The 19491-nt window shown below is 42.5% G+C and overlaps 1 protein-coding gene and 1 pseudogene across 1 annotated transcript; one reads left to right on the top strand and one right to left on the bottom strand.

The window, feature by feature from the left end:
• Positions 1–930: 930 nt before the first annotated feature.
• LOC124043790 lies at positions 931–10095 on the bottom strand (annotated as a pseudogene).
• Positions 10096–16872: 6777 nt separating this feature from the next.
• Positions 16873–18467, top strand: LOC124043788 (probable inactive tRNA-specific adenosine deaminase-like protein 3). The gene has a single exon (XM_046362747.1). The coding sequence runs from the start codon at positions 17150–17152 to the stop codon at positions 18242–18244; it is 1095 nt and encodes a 364-aa protein (XP_046218703.1). The 5' UTR covers positions 16873–17149; the 3' UTR covers positions 18245–18467.
• Positions 18468–19491: the final 1024 nt, after the last annotated feature.

Genomic DNA, 19491 nt, shown 5'->3' with positions numbered 1-19491 from the left:
CTACGCTCTGTATTTTCCGCTGGCTGCTCAACCACCACAGAAAGCACTGAACTGAGCTGAAACAGTTGCATTTTGGAGCTACCTTACTCAAGAAAGCAAAAAAGCGACCATGGCTTTATTAACTCAATGATTATTATTTTTATTTTTTTAAATATTGTTTAGAAACTGATATGTGACACATATTAATGTCAAAATAACATGCAAAACAGGCATGTTCCCCCACCAAAAAACACCTGCCCTGAATGATGGATAATGGGATGTTTCTCAATATGCATACTACTGTGCTTCACACTCATGCTCCAAGTGCATTTTCAGAGGACTCTCTTGAGTACGTTCTTGAGAGGACAAGAGGGTGGAGAACATATAAAACCTTACATTTGAGAAGCACTTGTTCTCCCCCTACTGTATTACCTCACACTGCATCTGCCCATTCACTGAAATGTCTTCCAGCTAGGACAATGGCAACAATAGAAACGAAACAAGCAATTGTTTTACTTCATAATTATCAGCTAGTTATAAGTGAGTCACTGTAATCTAGCTAGACAGCTAGCTACTTAAACAAGCAAAAATGACCTAAAACTAATGTTAAGCAAGGTACAGTAGATGTGTAACGGTTCTCTTCTATCTCCTCCTCTGACGAAGAGGTGGAACAAGGATCGGATCAAAATGCAGCGTGATGATGATTCATGATATTTTAATGAAGGAAAAAACTATACATGCAGAAACGACAAAATAATGACATGTGAAAACCGAAACAGCCCTATCTGGTGCAAACACAAAGACAGGAACAATCACCCACAAAACACTCAAAGAATATGGCTGCCTAAATATGGTTCCCAATCAGAGACAACGATACACACCTGCCTCTGATTGAGAACCACTCCAGACAGCCATAGACTTTGCTAGATAACCCCACTAAGCCATACACCCAACACCCCACAAAACCCCAAGACAAAACACACCACAATAAACCCATGTCACACCCTGGCCTGACCAAATAAATGAAGACAAACACAATATATTACGACCAGGGCGTGACAAGATGTCAATTATCCGTGGGTACAAACTGATATTTGACACACAATGTCAAAATAACATGCAAAACAGGCAACCCCCTAGTTTATAATTATTTGTGGCTAGCCAACTCACCCATTATCTGAACCTTCCTTCTTCTAGCCAGGACAATGGCAGTAGAGATGAAACAACAAATACACAAAGCAAATGTTTTATTTCATTCCTATCAGCTAGCTATACGTGAATCATAATAATGTAGCTAACCAGATAGTATAACAGGCAAAAATGACCTAAAACCAATGTTATCCAAGGTATTTGTAAATTATTTGTGGGTAGCTAGCTAACAATTATTTGTGGCTAGATAACAATAGTAGCCAGACAGTTAGCTCTATTGACTTACAATGGGCTTGTAACCTATGCACTCTACGGTGGATATTGTAGGCAGGTAACAATGCCCAAATTAACATATCATGTATTTAATATATCATGTATTTATTAACACTCTGGTAGCACTTCAGCACAGTACTTTAAGTTGTCCCCTCGGCAGTGTTCAGGGTTGAGTTCAGTAGGGCACACAGTATCAAACAGTTTGGTCACAGAAAATGAAAATGTTATTATGAGACAAATTCAGGTAGTACCTCCCTGTTTTAATTTGTTTCTAAACGTTTTCTCCCTACTACATGTGACCCAGGTGGAGGTGAGGTAGCAGGGTGCCGTCTCTCTGTGGACCTTGGTAAGACACACTATGAAATGGCAGAGCATATCGGCTACAACTCTATCCTGGAGCTCATCCTCTCCTCCTCGCGACAGGGTGCAATATCTCGGTAGGTTCCTTAAACTCCAAGTCCAACACTTTTGTTTTAAATGCCACCCCTCTGTACTTACCAAAATTGTCACGCAAAATAAGTCCCTTACACCAAGGTAATCTTTCTTAAAAGAGGACTCCTCGGCAGAGCAAAGGTTAAGTGACACTCATCAGTTCATGGACAGAGTTGGCTCGCTAACAAGCTAACGTCAAGCTTTTCCAGACAACATTTAATTCGTTCAGGGGGATGCCCTCTCTAGGGATCGATGAAACGAAACACAGAGCGTCGTAAAACAACGCTACTTCCATGTGTCGTTGACAGGCAATGCAGATTAATGATTGACTATACTGTGGACATGCACCCTGAGATTTGTGCTGGAGCGAGGCCTGCCTCTGTCACCGCAAGTCAAGCCATCTCCTGCCCCCAGACGGCTTTCTTCTGCTAGACTCATCACCCCCAGCCAGAGCACAGGAAGGCATGTAGCCAGGAATGTCTACCTTGAAAAGAAGAGGAACACAATCCTAAACAATACTGACTGTTCCAAATGTTTCGATATCCTAAAGTTGATTTGGAAGAACTGGGGTATCAATTGAAATGGGATGGGTGTTCACTGTTTTGTTGTGTTTCCGAATGCTTACTTCTGACTCCCTGAATAGATGTGTTCCTGTTTTCTTTTTCCTGTAACATGGCAACAGCCTCTAGTCTTCCCTCAGGTCCCCTGTCTGTCACACACGTCTACAGAGAATCTGTCCAGCAGCATCTGAAATAGTAACTGTCCAGACAAGACAACAGATGGTTATTTTTATTCCAGCCTTCTTTTTCACGATAAATGTCTGTTGTTCTCTTAATTAGAGAGACAAAAGTAGGTTAACGATGTGGAAATGGTAACTTACATTTCTACGTGAATTTAGTCAGGTTGTCCAAAAAGTGACATATTACACCTTTTAATGTACAGCTTGAATTATATGTAACACTTTACTTGAACCCTCTTATACAAGTTCTACATAACGCCATCCTAGTAATGACAGAACAGTCACGACAGGTGATGTCATCTTATTGGCCTAGCGACTAACTTTACACTATGCTAACCCATTGTTATTAGGGTCAGGTAATTGGCAAGGCATTACACTAGCGAACTAGCTTACCCTGGTCATATTTTCCTTGACAGTTTCATGAGGTGACAGCTGGCATCAACTTATGCCCTCATCCTGTCATCTTCACACGGTCACCACTGCTGACCGATATGCAACAAAGGCATCACTCACATCCCGCAACTGCCAATTGTCAAATGTTGTGTGGAGGTGTTAGATATAGTCAGGCCAGAGATGGCACTTATACTAGCCCTTATGATTCAAGTCAAGATTTACCAACGATTCATGTTGGTAAAGTGTAACCAAATAGTATTGTGTTTCAAGCTGCCAAGCAGTTATAGCACAATCTGAGCCACCTGGACGGGATGTGTAAAGAGAAAAAATATATATATATATATATATAAAGAGTTCCACCACTGGTTCATCTACTACGGGTGTCCCGGACAATTAAGAGAACCCTCCTCAGTGTTATACGAGCCCTGGGCATCCTGTATGTTGGTACGTACAGTTGAAGTCAGAAGTTTACACTTAGGTTGGAGTCATTAAAACTCGTTTTTCAACTACTCCACAAATTTCTTGTAAACAAACTATAGTTTTGACAAGTCATTTAGGACATCTACTTGTGCATGACAAGTCATTTTTGCAACAATTATTTAGACTCAAAAAATTCACTATCACAATTCCAGTGGGTCAGAAGTTTACATGCACTAAGTTGACTGTGCCTTTAAACAGCTTGGAGAATTCCAGAAAATGATGTCATGGCTTTAGAAGCTTCTGATAGGCTAGTGACCGGAAGGTTGCAAGTTCAAACCCCTGAGCTGACAAGGTACAAATCTGTCGTTCTGCCCCTGAACAAGCAGTTAACCCACTGTTCCTAGGCCGTCATTGAAAATTAGAATTTGTTCTTAACTGACTTGCCTGGTTAAATAAAGGTACAATAAAATCAATTGGAGGTGTACATGTGGATGTATTTCAAGGCCTACCTTCAAACTCAGTGCCTCTTTGCTCGACATCATGGGAAAATCTAAAGAAATCAGCCAAGACCACAGAAAATAAAATTGTAGACCTCCACAATCTGGTTCATTCTTGAGAGAAATTTCCAAACGCCTGAAGGTACCACAGTCATCTGTGCAAACATTTACATTTACATTTAAGTCATTTAGCAGACGCTCTTATCCAGAGCGACTTACAAACAATAGTACGCAAGTATAAACACCATAGGACCACGTAGCCATCATACTGCTCAGGAAGGAGACGCTTTCTGTCCCCTAGAGATGAACGTACTTTAGTGTGAAAAGTGCAAATCAATCCCAGAACAACAGCAAAGGACCTTGTGGATACAAAAGTATCTATATCCACAGTAAAACGAGTCCTATATCGACAGCAAGGAAGAAGCCACTGCTCCAAAACCGCCACAAAAAGCCAGACTATGGTTTGCAACTGCACATGGGGACAAAGATTGTACTTTTTGGAGAAATGTCCTCTGGTCTGATGAAACAAAAATAGAACTGTTTGGCCATAATGACCATCGTTATGTTTGGAGGAAAAAGGGGAAGGCTTGCAAGCCAAAGAACACCATTCCAACCGTGAAGCACGGGGGTGGCAGCATCATGTTTTGGGGGTGCTTTGCTGCAGGAGGGACTGGTGCACTTCACAAAATAGTTGGCATCATGAGGAAGGAAAATTATGTGGACATATTGAAGCAACATCTAAAAACATCAGTCAGGAAGTTAAAGCTTGGTCATAAATGGATCTTCCAAATGACAATGACCCCAAGCATACTTCCAAAGTTGTGGCAAAATGGCTTAAGGACAACAAAGTCAAGGTATTGGAGTGGCCATCACAAAACCCTGCTCCTCAATCCTACAGAGAATTTGTGGGCAGAACTGAAAAAGCGTGTGCGAGCAAGAATGCCTACAAACCTGACTCAGTTACACCAGCTCTGTCAGGAGGAATGGGCCAAAATTCACCCAACTTATTCTGGGAAGCTTGTGGAAGGCTACCCGAAACGTTTGACCCAAGTTAAACAATTTAAAGGCAATGCTACCAAATACTAATTGAGTGTATGTAAACTTCTGACCCACTGGGAATGTGATGAAGAAATACAAGCTGAAATAAATAATTTTCTCTACTATTATTCTGACATTTCACATTCTTAAAATAAAATGGTGATCCTAACTGACCTAAGACAGGGGATTTTTACTTGGATTAAATGTCAAGAATTGTGAAAAACTGAGTTTAAATGTATTTGGCTAAGGTGTATGTAAACTTCCGACTTCAACTGTACATCCTCAGCAAGGCTCAATCTTTTTTTGAGAAACAGTACATTCACAAAAAAGGTTTGCAGAAGTCATGCATTGGTATCAATGGGAGATTTGAGCAAACGTTTGTCATGTTATTACTTGACTATTTTGCCCATTACTGTTGTAACAGTGTTAGAGTAGTAACATAGCTTTCAGAGTTGACTTGGAAACAGATCACAGTGTACAATCTAATAATATACCATGACTTCTGGTTTATACTGCACATCACAGGAGGTTGGTGCCTCCTTCATTGGGGAGGACAGGCTTGTGGTAATGACTGGAGCAGAATCAGTGGAATGGCATCAAATACATGGTGTCCAGGTGTTTGATGCTATTCCATTTGTTCCGTTCCGGCCATTATGATGAGCCGTTCTCCCCTCAGCAGCCTCCTGTGCTGTACATGTGTTTTTGAGTGCATGTTTCGTACATCTAATTTTAGGATTGACACAAACCAATAACCCAAACGGCCGAGGGTCATAGCTGAGGTGCAAGCCATTCCAATGCTTTCACACATTTCTGGTTGGGATAACATCAATAATTTATGTCCTTTTCAACACAGTTTGGAGATAAATGGTGGCCCACCTGTTCCTCAGTGCAACAATAAAAAGGTACATTTTGTTATGTAGTAAAAATGCCCTACATTTGGTTTCATGATAAATCTCAATGTTTTTCATGATTGGCTTTGACTCCTATGTACATCAGGTGTGTCCAAAATGACGAGCTGCACTAATGGCCAGCTGGTGTCTGTAGGTCACTTTGGGCGGACCAGCTCGGCCCCAGCTCCAACGCCAGAGGAGCTGGACAGCCAACCCCAAGGTTAGGTTGTGGGGGACAGCCCAACCTGGATTCATTAAGGCTGGATGAAGACAGCCAGCAGACAGTGACCCTGGTGGTCAGTCTGGGATCTAACCTGACTGGGAACCAGCTTAACGTAGTGATCTTGTGACTCAGGGACTGAACTCAGAGAACCATTCTATTTATGTTCAAGATTAATATATTACATTATATTATTAACGGGAAAGAGTGACTTAATGGTCTAATATATAGGATGTGGTTTGAATAATAAAACAAAATGAAACAACCATTAATGGATGGAGTATGGAGTAATTTCTGTTAGGATGTACAGTATATCAAAGGATTAATCATAAATGTTGAGAAATGTGTTGTCAGTGTTGGAGAGGATTAGAGGTCGAACGATTATGATTTTTCAACGCCGATACCGATTATTGGAGGACCAAAAAAGCCGATACCGTTTTTTGTTGTTGTTGTTGTTGTAATACAACAATACTGAATTAACACTAATTTTAACTTAATATAAAACATCAAATAAATCATGCAAAAACAAAGTGTTGGAGAAGAAAGTAATATGTGCCATGTAAAAAAGTTAACGTTTAAGTTCCTTGCTCAGAACATGAGAACATATGAAAGTTGGTGGTTCCTTTTAACATGAGACTTCAATATTCCAAGGTAAGAGGTTTTGGTTACACCAGCCATTTGGCTGTTAGGCTTGATGTCATAAACACGAGCCTGCTGCTGCTCAGTCAGACTGCTCTATCAAATCAGACTTAATTATAACATAAAAACACGCAGAAATACGAGCCTTTGCTCATAAATATGATCGAATCCGGAAACTATCATTTCGAAAACAAAACGTTTATTATTTCAGTGAAATACGGAACCGTTCGGTATTTTATCTAACGGGTGGCATCCCTAAATATTCTTGTTACATTGCACAACATTCAATGTATGTCATAATTACGTAAAATTCTGGCAAATTAGTTCGCAAATGAGCCAGGCAGCCCAAACTGTTGCATATACTATTTTTTTCTGCGTGCAATGAACGCAAGAGAAATGACACAATTTCACCTGGTTAATATTGCCTGCTAAACTGGATTAGTAGTTATAACTAGTGATTATGATTGATTGTTTTTATAAGATAAGTTTAATGCTAGCTAGCAATTTACCTTGGCTTCTACTGCATTCGTGTAACAGGCAGGCTACTCATGGAGTGCAATGGTTAGACCGTTGGACCAGTTAACTGTGCGGTTGCAAGATTGGAACCCTGAGCTGACAAGGTGAAAATCTGTCGTTCTGCCCCTGAACAAGGCAGTTAACCCACAGTTCCTAGGCAGTCATTGAAAATAAGAATGTGTTCTTAACTGACTTGCCTAGTTAAATAAAAGGTATAAAAATGTTTTTTTTTTAAACAAAAAAAAAAAAAAAAAAAATCGGAAATCGGCGCCCAAAAATACCGATTTCCGATTGTTATGAAAACTTGAAATCGGCCCTAATTAATCGGCCATTCGATTAATCGGTTGACCTCTAGACAGGATGCCCTTTCCTTCTTTCAGTCTCAATTGCATTCCTGAAAAAATCAAATAAAGAGTAGGTGCATGCCTTGGACTCCAAAGCCATATTTTCATATCCAAAATAACAAATAGTCTTCTACATACCATGCAACCATGACTCCATTTTTAGTACATAACTTGGATGGAGGACAAAGCAAATGTAATTCAGTGGTGTCTGTGGCCATCTTCAAAGCCGTAATGATGTACTGGTTACTGGCAAGTCCTCCTGACATCACCTTTAGGAAAACAGACTTGAGTGTTTGTAGAAATATACCTTTGGTCCAAAAGGAGATCATCAGTAAAATATGGTGAATTAGATCGTCTTGAGAGCTATGAACCCACTATCCAATTATGGGATGAATTCACTCACTAGGGTTTTAACTGACAGGAAACAGTCCACCTATATCAATGGTTCATTTTCTTCCCCTAATGTGTTAAACTGTGGAATTACCGCAGGGCAGCTGCCTTGGGCCACTTCTCTACTTAATATACACCAACGACCTTCCCTATGCCTTGGTTGAAACTCAAGCTACTATATTTGCAGATGATACTACAATTTATGCAGCAAGACAATCGGTTCAACAGGTACAGCAAGCTTTGCAAGGAGATTTGGAGATGATCAAGAAATGGGTTTGCCAAAACAAACTTGCTTTAAACAACAAGAAAACCAAAGTTATGTTGGTCTGTTCAACTAGGGAAAGGCCAAAACAGCATGGGATACAATTAAGTATGGGAGGAGTACAAATTGAAGAAGTGGCAGAAACCAAACTACTGGGAGTGCAGCTAGACAACTGCTTATCATGGTCGTCTCAAATAACTAATCTATGTAAAAAAAAAGATATATTAAAACAGCATGCATAATCAGAAGGATAGCTAAATATTTACCAGGGAAAATCCTTCAGCAAATAACACAGGCATTGGTTGAGAGTCAAGTGAACTATTGTTCGGTGTTCTGGGGAAATGCATCATCTAGTGAAGTTAGGAGGCTGCAGAATGCACAGAATAAAGCAGCAAGGATTGTTTTAAGGTGGAGATATGGTTCTTCTGTTGCAGTCATGCGCAGTGTTCTTGGTTGGTCATCAATCGACAAGATAATTGAAAAAAACATGCTTATCTTATAATATACATCATTTAAAACGGCCAAGTTCTATTCACAATTGTATTCAGTTGGTAAGAGACAGACATTCCGTAAATACTAGGAATAGATTGTCCACCATCTATGTGTTACCCAGACAGAAAAAAGAAATGGGCAAAATAATATTTCGATTTAGAGCAATAAAGAAATTGAATAAATTAACTGAGCAAACTAGAAACCTTTCAATATATAAGTTTAAACATTATTTAAAAACAATTTAAATATAGTATATAGAAATGTTGTGGGACTATAATAGATGAAGAATCAATATATATATATATATATATATATATATATATATTTTTTTTTTTAATGTAAATGTATTTTTAGATTAGTGTATTTATTGGGTCATTATGCTAGTGTATTATGTATGTTTGTAATAGTGTGTTATATGTGAAAGTGTGTTTGTATTATAAATTGTATTTTAATGTTAAGGACTCTTGGAAAATTAGTTCAAATGGGGACTAAAAGAGATCCTAATAAAATCAACCAGGGTTGGATTGCATGAAGGCAGAAGGCCTTACAGAAGAAAATGGCACGATGTGTGCACTTGGCAATGTGAGAGGCCACTGTGTAGCGGCAGCTGTATCATTCACACATGCAACAAAGTCCCCTGCTCCACACCTTGGATAAAACAAAAAAAAAACACAATTGATGCATTATTCACACTTAATTTAAATGACCTGATTCAATGTGTCGACCAGGGAAAGGTCATGATATTAATGCATATTATATATTTGACTTATTTATTACCTTCCTCTTTTTTCTGTATTGACATTGTCACCTGATTTTGCAGAAGAGAAAAGGACAAGTTACAGTCATAGTCTGCTCCCATTGGTGGCTTGAAGAGAAACATCAACCTGTCTCCAGCTTAAGCCAGAAGCCCTATTGCTTGACCCCCACTTATCGTGGATCACTTTGGGTGTTTGATGAGTGACAGACATCTTGACACCTGTGAATGAACAAAGGTCACAAATTCAAGGCCAAGAAAACCCACCGGCCTCTGACAAGTGTTTTCTTAAAGGTAGACTCAAGACCTTGTCTATAGTGTCCCATGGAGCGCCATCCAGTGTGTTTGACCCAGTAGAAGAAAGTCGCTGATTCCTTGGGCCAGAGCCAGGAGAGTGACCAGAGATCAGGAGGACAAGGAAGGGGAAGACCACTGGTTGGAGCATCCTGACCATCAGGGCATGGGCCTCCATGTGGTGGATGGGGATGAAGTGCTTCTGCTGTTGCTTTACAAAGCTCAGGCTGAAGTCCAGACCTATCCCCAGACTCAGGGCCCGGCTTCAGTGGTGGCTACAGCAGACCGCTCCATGGCCTCCTGTACAACATGACCTACAATATGTTCTCTCTGTGGAGCCGCTGCGCAACAGTGGGAATAATCCTTCTAGTCCTACAATGAAATACAAAATCAGACCATCACTTCTGCTGGATGAACATGAACAAATTAACAAAATTATACCCACCTCTTTTTGTGAATGAAGAGATTCTCCAAGGATTAAGCCTTTTTTTATCCACTACAGCCGCACCTGTCACATGCCATGAACAAGCCTGGAACTCATTGCTACTCTAAAAGCACATTTCCATAAATGCTTGAGTATAAACAGGTGGACCCTGTGGAGCTGAATTTTTAAATGCAAACATTTTTCACTAAAACAGAAGTTCCTGCATTAGCCAAAATACATATCCATAGCAAATCACCAAAATCTAAGATTATGGATAATACTGACAAGATACTCGTCTCTACGCCGAGACATTTACATTTACATTTAAGTCATTTAGCAGACGCTCTTATCCAGAGCGACTTACAAATTGGTGCATTCACCTTATGACATCCAGTGGAACAGTCACTTTACGATAGTGCATCTAAATCTTAAAGGGGGGGGGGAATACTTATCCTATCCTAGGTATTCCTTAAAGAGGTGGGGTTTCAGGTGTCTCCGGAAGGTGGTGATTGACTCCGCTGTCCTGGCGTCGTGAGGGAGTTTGTTCCACCATTGGGGGGCCAGAGCAGCGAACAGTTTTGACTGGGCTGAGCGGGAGCTGTACTTCCTCAGTGGTAGGGAGGCGAGCAGGCCAGAGGTGGATGAACGCAGTGCCCTTATTTGGGTGTAGGGCCTGATCAGAGCCTGGAGGTACTGAGGTGCCGTTCCCCTCACAGCTCCGTAGGCAAGCACCATGGTCTTGTAGCGGATGCGAGCTTCAACTGGAAGCCAGTGGAGAGAACGGAGGAGCGGGGTGACGTGAGAGAACTTGGGAAGGTTGAACACCAGACGGGCTGCGGCATTCTGGATGAGTTGAAGGGGTTTAATGGCACAGGCAGGGAGCCCAGCCAACAGCGAGTTGCAGTAATCCAGACGGGAGATGACAAGTGCCTGGATTAGGACCTGCGCCGCTTCCTGTGTGAGGCAGGGTCGTACTCTGCGGATGTTGTAGAGCATGAACCTACAGGAACGGGCCACCGCCTTGATGTTGGTTGAGAACGACAGGGTGTTGTCCAGGATCACACCAAGGTTCTTAGCGCTCTGGGAGGAGGACACAATGGAGTTGTCAACCGTGATGGCGAGATCATGGAACGGGCAGTCCTTCCCCGGGAGGAAGAGCAGCTCCGTCTTGCCGAGGTTCAGCTTGAGGTGGTGATCCGTCATCCACACTGATATGTCTGCCAGACATGCAGAGATGCGATTCGCCACCTGGTCATCAGAAGGGGGAAAGGAGAAGATTAGTTGTGTGTCGTCTGCATAGCAATGACAGGAGAGACCATGTGAGGTTATGACAGAGCCAAGTGACTTGGTGTATAGCGAGAATAGGAGAGGGCCTAGAACAGAGCCCTGGGGGACACCAGTGGTGAGAGCGTGGTGAGGAGACAGATTCTCGCCACGCCACCTGGTAGGAGCGACCTGTCAGGTAGGACGCATTCCAAGCGTGGGCCGCGCCGGAGATGCCCAACTTGGAGAGGGTGGAGAGGAGGATCTGATGGTTCACAGTATCGAAGGCAGCCGATAGATCTAGAAGGATGAGAGCAGAGGAGAGAGAGTTAGCTTTAGCAGTGCGGAGCGCCTCCGTGATACAGAGGAGAGCAGTCTCAGTTGAATGACTATTCTTGAAACCTGACTGATTTGGATCAAGAAGGTCATTCAGAGAGAGATAGCGGGAGAGCTGGCCAAGGACGGCACGTTCAAGAGTTTTGGAGAGAAAAGAAAGAAGGGATACTGGTCTGTAATTGTTGACATCGGAGGGATCGAGTGTAGGTTTTTTCAGAAGGGGTGCAACTCTCGCTCTCTTGAAGACGGAAGGGACGTAGCCAGCGGTCAGTGATGAGTTGATGAGCGAGGTGAGGTAAGGGAGAAGGTCTCCGGAAATGGTCTGGAGAAGAGGGGAGGGGATAGGGTCAAGCGGGCAGGTTGTTGGGCGGCCGGCCGTCACAAGACGCGAGATTTCATCTGGAGAGAGAGGGGAGAAAGAGGTCAGAGCACAGGGTAGGGCAGTGTGAGCAGAACCAGCGGTGTCGTTTGACTTAGCAAACGAGGATCGGATGTCGTCGACCTTCTTTTCAAAATGGTTGACGAAGTCGTCTGCAGAGTGGGAGGAGGGGGAGGAGGATTCAGGAGGGAGGAGAAGGTGGCAAAGAGCTTCCTAGGGTTAGAGGCAGATGCTTGGAATTTAGCGTGGTAGAAAGTGGCTTTAGCAGCAGAGACAGAGGAGGAAAATGTAGAGAGGAGGGAGTGAAAGGATGCCAGGTCCGCAGGGAGGCGAGTTTTCCTCCATTTCCGCTCGGCTGCCCGGAGCCCTGTTCTGTGAGCTCGCAATGAGTCATCGAGCCACGGAGCGGGAGGGGAGGACCGAGCCGGCCTGGAGGATAGGGGACATAGAGAGTCAAAGGATGCAGAGAGGGAGGAGAGGAGGGTTGAGCAGGCAGAATCAGGAGATAGGTTGGAGAAGGTTTGAGCGGAGGGAAGAGATGATAGGATGGAAGAGGAGAGAGTAGCGGGGGAGAGAGAGCGAAGGTTGGGACGGCGCGATACCATCCGAGTAGGGGCAGTGTGGGAGGTGTTGGATGAGAGCGAGAGGGAAAAGGATACAAGGTAGTGGTCGGAGACTTGGAGGGGAGTTGCAGTGAGGTTAGTGGAAGAACAGCATCTAGTAAAGATGAGGTCGAGCGTATTGCCTGCCTTGTGAGTAGGGGGGGAAGGTGAGAGGGTGAGGTCAAAAGAGGAGAGGAGTGGAAAGAAGGAGGCAGAGAGGAATGAGTCAAAGGTAGACGTGGGGAGGTTAAAGTCGCCCAGAGACAAAGGGAGATGTTGTCCACAGTGGCACGTGGACTGTCAAACTCCTGCCTATTCCTCTCTATTTTAATTTTACATTTTTATTTCACCAGGTAGGCTAGTTGAGAACAAGTTCTCATTTGCAACTGCGACCTGGCCAAGTTAAAGCAAAGCCGTTCGACACATACAACAACACGGAGTTACACATGGAATTAACAAACATGCAATCAATAATACAGTAGAAAAATGTATATACAGCATGTGCAAATGAGGTGGGATAAGAGAGGTAAGGTAATAAATAGGCCATGGTGGCAAAGTAATTACAATATAGCAATTAAACACTCTTTGGATTGTAGCACATAACCCATACATTTTTTGGCTGACCAAATTCGACACTCATTGACCTCCATACAAAAACTCAACTTCACGCCATCTGCTGGAGAAGACAGATTTTTGGCTGAATTGAGCCTCTCGCTTCGCCTCTTCCTCTCAGCAAAAATGGAAGCAGTGTAGCTACCCACTGAACACACATACACTAGTTGAATCAATATTGTTTCCACGGCATTTCAATTCAATTACGTTGAATTGACATCTGTGCCCAGTGGGTACCAGCTACCATTACTATTTTTGAAAGGTACTGTATTAAATACTTGATTATTGAAGTCTGAAACATGCTTATAGACAACTGCCATAACTACGCTTGGCTTATGGATAATATCATGCTGTTGAAGATGACGAATTCCCCTCTTTACAGGTTACTCCGTGCAAACCTCCACCCTCTGAAAAACCCAACACGAACTCTGGTAGGCGCGAACCTCATGGTTATCGAAGGCTTGAAAAAGACTGTGGGGTTTGCATGCGGTGAAATCAAGGATGTGAGACCGAGAGTGGCTAAAGTGGAAAAGAATAACAATGTACCATAGACGTCTCACTATTGAAGTCTACTGTGTTATTGACTTGTTAATTGTTTATTCCATGTGTAACTCTGTGTTGTCTGTTCACACTGCTATGCTTTTATCTTGGCCAGGTCGCAGTTGCAAATGAGAACTTGTTCTCAACTAGCCTACCTGGTTAAATAAAGGTGAAATAAAATAAAAAAAATAAAAAATACCGTTGTACCAAAAGCTGAAGTTGCAATGCTGAGAAATGGTTTTTGCATGGAGCTCCACGACTTTTAAGATAGTGAAATAGTTTACCATTGAGGGGGGAAAAAGGGTCAGTTCCTGTGGCTCCCATAGACACCAATGCAATCGCAGTTGGGTGTTGTCTACTTTGGCTGCGTTTAGACAGGCAGCCCAATTCCGATTATCGCCCAATCAGATCAGCTCTGAAAAAGATCTGATGTGATTGGTCAAAAGACCAATTAGTGGAAAAAATATCCAAATTGTGATGCCTGTCTAAACGCATATTTAGTTAATTTGCCTTTTCTCAATTGGATTTGCTTAACTCCTGCATACTCTCTGGCCTCCTTTTGAAATAGGTCAAAGGTAATTGAGGGGAGGCTGCAAGGAGAGAGAGTAGACAAAAATGCACTTGAATGAAATGAGACTATTCTCCAATCGTGCATCATCAGTAAATTACAGTTATAAAGACAAATATAGATAGTTGTGCAATACATTTTATATATAAAAGGACACGTTTGTAAATGTTAGCATGCTTTTCTCCTTCGAGAAAACAGTGGTAGATTTCAAAACTCTTCCATGAATGACTCTGGTAGGATACACTTGTGCTTCCTCGCCAAAAGGAGGCTATCGAGGAGGGGATGAGCATCTTCCGTTTGCCTACTAACGGATTGACACTCCGGGACCACATACCGGTTTCTGGGTCACGGAGGAGAGGTTTTTGGAAGAGGGCAGAGGACGGACTTTGGCCCAAATGAGAAAAGGCCATTGGCCTTTTATCAATTAGATTTCCCCGACTCCTGGGTCTTCACTCCTTCCTCTCTCTCTCCCCCTTTTGAAAAAGGTCAAAGGTAATCAAGGAGAGTGAACGTGGAAGGAAATGTGCTTGTTTGAAATTAGATGGTTCTTCTCCATTCACACATCCTTAGGCAAAGGACGTTTGCAGGGGTGGATTTCAAAACAAATGTGTAAAGTGATTAAAACAAATTAAGTTAGTTGCGCAATACATTTTATAGATAAAAGCAAAATGCTACTTATTGTTGTAAACATGTGCATGTTTTTCTCCTCTGACAAAACAAAAGCTGATTCAAAATGGGTGTGACAGATTTAACTCTTCGATCAAACGTGGATATGGAGGAGGGGAGAACACTCTTCCGTTTGCCTACTAATGAAATTAAACACTCCTTGACCACTTACTGGATTCCGGGTCATGGAGGAGAGAGGACGGAATACGGTCTTTTGCCCAAATGAGAATTTCCCATAGATACAGAAAAAAACAAGGGAGTGGTACAGTATGTCTCGCTTCCTCTTCTGTCTCTTGACACTTGTACTGGTTTCCACTAGCTTCTATAGCCACAAATTGTGGTCTTAATGTAAGGTTAGGCATAAGGTTAAGGTTAAATCCCATTTTAACAAGATAACATTGTAGAAATGGCTGGGGTATATGACTTAGTGGCTATAGAAGCCATTGAGGTATAATAAGAACTGGAGATTACTTCCAAGATGTCCGTGTATTTTTTAAAGGTAATTTACTCACGTTCGTTCGCATATGTCAATTCATGGACTGTCTATATCGGGTTGCATCCGGTTTATATGGACCAACATCACATCCACACTAGCATTCAGTGCGCAACAGCGTCATCATGTCATCCAAAAACATCAGACATTGGATGAATATAAAATGTTAATGAACGTGTTAAAGGATCAAAACCACAATGTACATTGGGTATATTGTGACTAACTGGTCAACAAATAATAAATGAGTAGTTATTTATGATGTAAGGTGATTTGTATCAGTCTGCAGTCTGATCCTTTTGCTGGTGCTTCTTGCCGAGGCGATGCACAACGTCGATGGTATCACCAACTTTGTTCTTCTCTGCAGGCATAACGTCTTGGCAGATGGCGGCTAGCCTCTCCTCGCACATCTTCATTATCCACCTCTGACAAGCCGTAGTCTCAGGTTCCATCTTATTGTTTATTGTTCCAGATCAGTGAGACGTCTATGGTACATTGTTATTCTTTTCCACTTTAGCCACTCTCGGTTTTACATCCTTGATTTCACCGCATGCAAACCCCACAGTCTTTTTCAAGCCTTCGATAACCATGTCGTTCGCGCCTACCAGAGTTCGTGTTGGGTTTTTCGGAGGGTGGAGGTTTGCACGGAGTAACCTGTAAAGAGGGGAATTCGTCATCTTCAACAGCATGATATTATCCATAAGCCAAGCGTAGTTATGGCAGTTGTCTATAAGCATGTTTCTCTCTTGTTGATTAGCAATAGAACGGCTAACTTCTTCCTTTCTATTTTTGTCACGACTTTGCATTGACATGCCGAAATAAATTATCCAATTATTATTCCAGTAACAGGAAAGGTCACCCTTTTCGCTTCTAGACCGGACGCTGACCCCTCCATAGAAGCTAGTGACGTCCCGTGTACTTTGGTCATGGCTAGACGGTATCCAGCTTTTGTCAAATCAATGTATTTAAGCTAACCCGAACCCTTTTTATTAACCTTAACCCACTTTTCCTAACCTGCTACGACCGTGTACTTAATATACTTAAGAGGAGCTTTGTGTCACATGAAAACAATTCCTCCATGAAACCACAAATAACACTAATCTAACGTTAGGTGGTTTCATTTTTATGATTTGAGAAATATGAAGAAAATGTTAAAAGGTTTTTCTGATATCAAATGGATTGTTTTAATTTAAAATCAGTGCATTTTATGAATCTAGGAAACAAATCTATGGGTGTCTATGAAGAGTGATAGCCTTTGTTTCAGGGGGATATTATATGCAGTCGGACATCAACAAGCATGGATGGAAACGGAGAGCTAGCTCCACGTATCTGAAATCTGTCACGTTTCACACTTCTAATCAAACCTGGTCAACAAGGTAATTTTAATTCATCAATCGGTAATGTTAAGTATACACTGACAGTTTTTTTTCCGCATGCTCTGAAACAACCTTACATCTCTGCGCCACTACATCCAATGTTTATCTTCTTGTAAACATTTGGTCTGTATCCGAGTTGTTTCATCCTGATTTTTAACAGAGTTGCTTTGAAATGGAGCCACAACCCAAACGCAGAAAAGAATATGAGTGTGACATCGACTCCTGGGTTGCTTACCCTGTGCTGTCCAACGAGCAGTCACAAGACATTGAGCTAATCGAGGCCTTTGCAGCTCCCATTATCAACAAGAAAGAAACCTCTCGTTTGATCAAGGAGTTGGCCAAAGTATACCCATTACCTGGACTTCAGCACATCAAGAGGGTACGTTCATGCAAGGATAAGGGCAGCCCTCACCCTCTGGAGGTCATTGTATGCCTTGCCAGTGATGCACCAGTCATTGATCACAGTAAGGAGCTGCACATATCTGATCTGTCGTCATCCGGTAGATTGAACTGTGAAGGTCTAGGATACCCTTTCCTGGTCAAGATACCAGCATGCCCTCCTTTGACCAGACCGCAGTTTGAGCAGGCCAGCAAACACTGGCCCACCTCCTTTCACGAGGACAAACAGGTGACTGTGGCCCTGAGGGGCCAGCTGTTCACCTCCTCTCAGAAATCAAAGATGCAGGAGTACATGATGGCTGCTGTGGCTGCAGCCAGAGCGGGGCAGGAGAGTGGCATGGAGGCTGTGGGGGCTGCGGTCGTTGACCCAGAGGCAGAGAGGATCCTCGCTGTGGGACATGACTGCCAGCAAGGCGGTCACCCACTTCATCACGCCATCATGGTCTGCATTGACCTTGTGGCACGTGGGCAGGGGGGTGGGGCCTACACCTATGACAAGTACCCCGTCTGCCAGTCTGTTTTGCCCTATTCCTCACCCTCTCAAAAACAGGGCGCCACCACCATGACAACCTGTGGGGTCGTGCAGGACGGGGACAGTGCAGAGGAGAGAGTTGAGCCATACATCTGCACCGGGTACGACCTGTATGTTACTCGAGAGCCTTGTGTTATGTGTGCCATGGCGCTAGTCCATTCTAGGATAGGCAGAGTCTTCTATGGGACAGCCTCTACCGATGGGGCATTTGGGACTAAATACAAAATCCACGCTCAAAAAGAACTGAATCACCGCTTTGAAGTTTTCAAAGGAGTCTTGGACCAACAGTGTGAAGACCTTAACAGGCCTATACACTATATCAAAATGAATTCTTAAAGGTTCACATAATTGTTACAGGAACGCTAGACTATTATAAACGGATTAATCTCGTGTCAGACTACTAGGCACACATGGTTGATGAACGAGACTAGATCAACATGTGAATTACATAAGTAACATTTTACTTCTGGAAGATTTTGAATTTACAAACACATTTTAATGTTTTACTTTGTTACTGTGTAAAATTCAATGCAATAAAGTTTGGCCACTGTGACATCAAGCATTCACAACCTGTTTTATTGCTTATTGTCAATATGGTTCCCATCCATTTCCCATGAGATTTCATCCAGTTAAGACATACATGCTGCTTTCAGGGCATAAATGTTTTAATGATGTTAGGTACAAGGGCTGACAAAGCTCCAAGAATTACTGTGGATAAGACATAGGTAGTCCTGTTTTTGTTTGGTTGTCTTAACAGCCTCCAGGAGATATTCATATCCTAAACAAGTAGATCTACATGAATATACAGGCAACTGACAAAATAAAAGGAAACACCAACATAAAGTGTCTTAAAATGGCATTGTGCCACCATGCCCCTCTTTACACAGTTATGGTTCCGGAACTGACACACCCACTTGTTTTTAGCATGCAAATTTCAACAAAATGCTTGTCAAGTGGAATAGGTACAAAAATCTCCAGGGTGAACCATTCATCCAAAAGACTAGAAATTGTAACAAAGTGATATGGAAGAAAAGTTAAGGGTACAAGACTACATACCAGTTAGGGGGCAAACAAACTACTCATCCCATATGGCAGTGCAGCCTGTTTCATCCAACCGGAGCAGATGAAATTCACATGACCACTGGAATCTTTCCTTGGAAATTTGAAAAACATGCTGGTTGTTTGGCGAGGTGTTTCGTTTAACAATTTCTGTTAGCTACCGGAGTTGCCATACATAGTACTAAAATAAACTGAGATCTGTTAGTAAAATCACAGGAACTGAATTTGTTGTGTTATAGTCTCCCGTGTGACGATCAGTTGCCCAAACTACAGTATGTTTTACCTCTGGGTTAACCAAGATTAGACACATTAGAACAGACCCAGGGTCTGTTTCTGTGGCAGCAGAACCGCCAAAACTCATGTTTAGTGTTGTTTTTGGTGCCCTTTGAAGCCAGGAACTGACATAAAAGCACAACTTCAACACAGGTGGAAACATTCATAACCGATGGACACTACATCAACATACGAGTTGTTATGCAATCTCAGGTGAAAACAGAACAGCTACATTGCACAGTAATATCGTC

Source organism: Oncorhynchus gorbuscha, linkage group LG09 (genome assembly GCF_021184085.1).
Source record: "Oncorhynchus gorbuscha isolate QuinsamMale2020 ecotype Even-year linkage group LG09, OgorEven_v1.0, whole genome shotgun sequence".
Taxonomy (NCBI): Eukaryota; Metazoa; Chordata; class Actinopteri; order Salmoniformes; family Salmonidae; genus Oncorhynchus; species Oncorhynchus gorbuscha.
The sequence above is the reverse complement of the archived record's forward strand: the minus strand, read 5'-3'. Positions and strand labels throughout refer to the sequence as shown.

What these genes read in the sequence shown, in the direction of transcription:
- LOC124043788 (XM_046362747.1), top strand. Translation starts at nt 17,150, where the DNA reads ATGGAGCCACAACCCAAACGCAGAAAAGAATATGAGTGTGACATCGAC.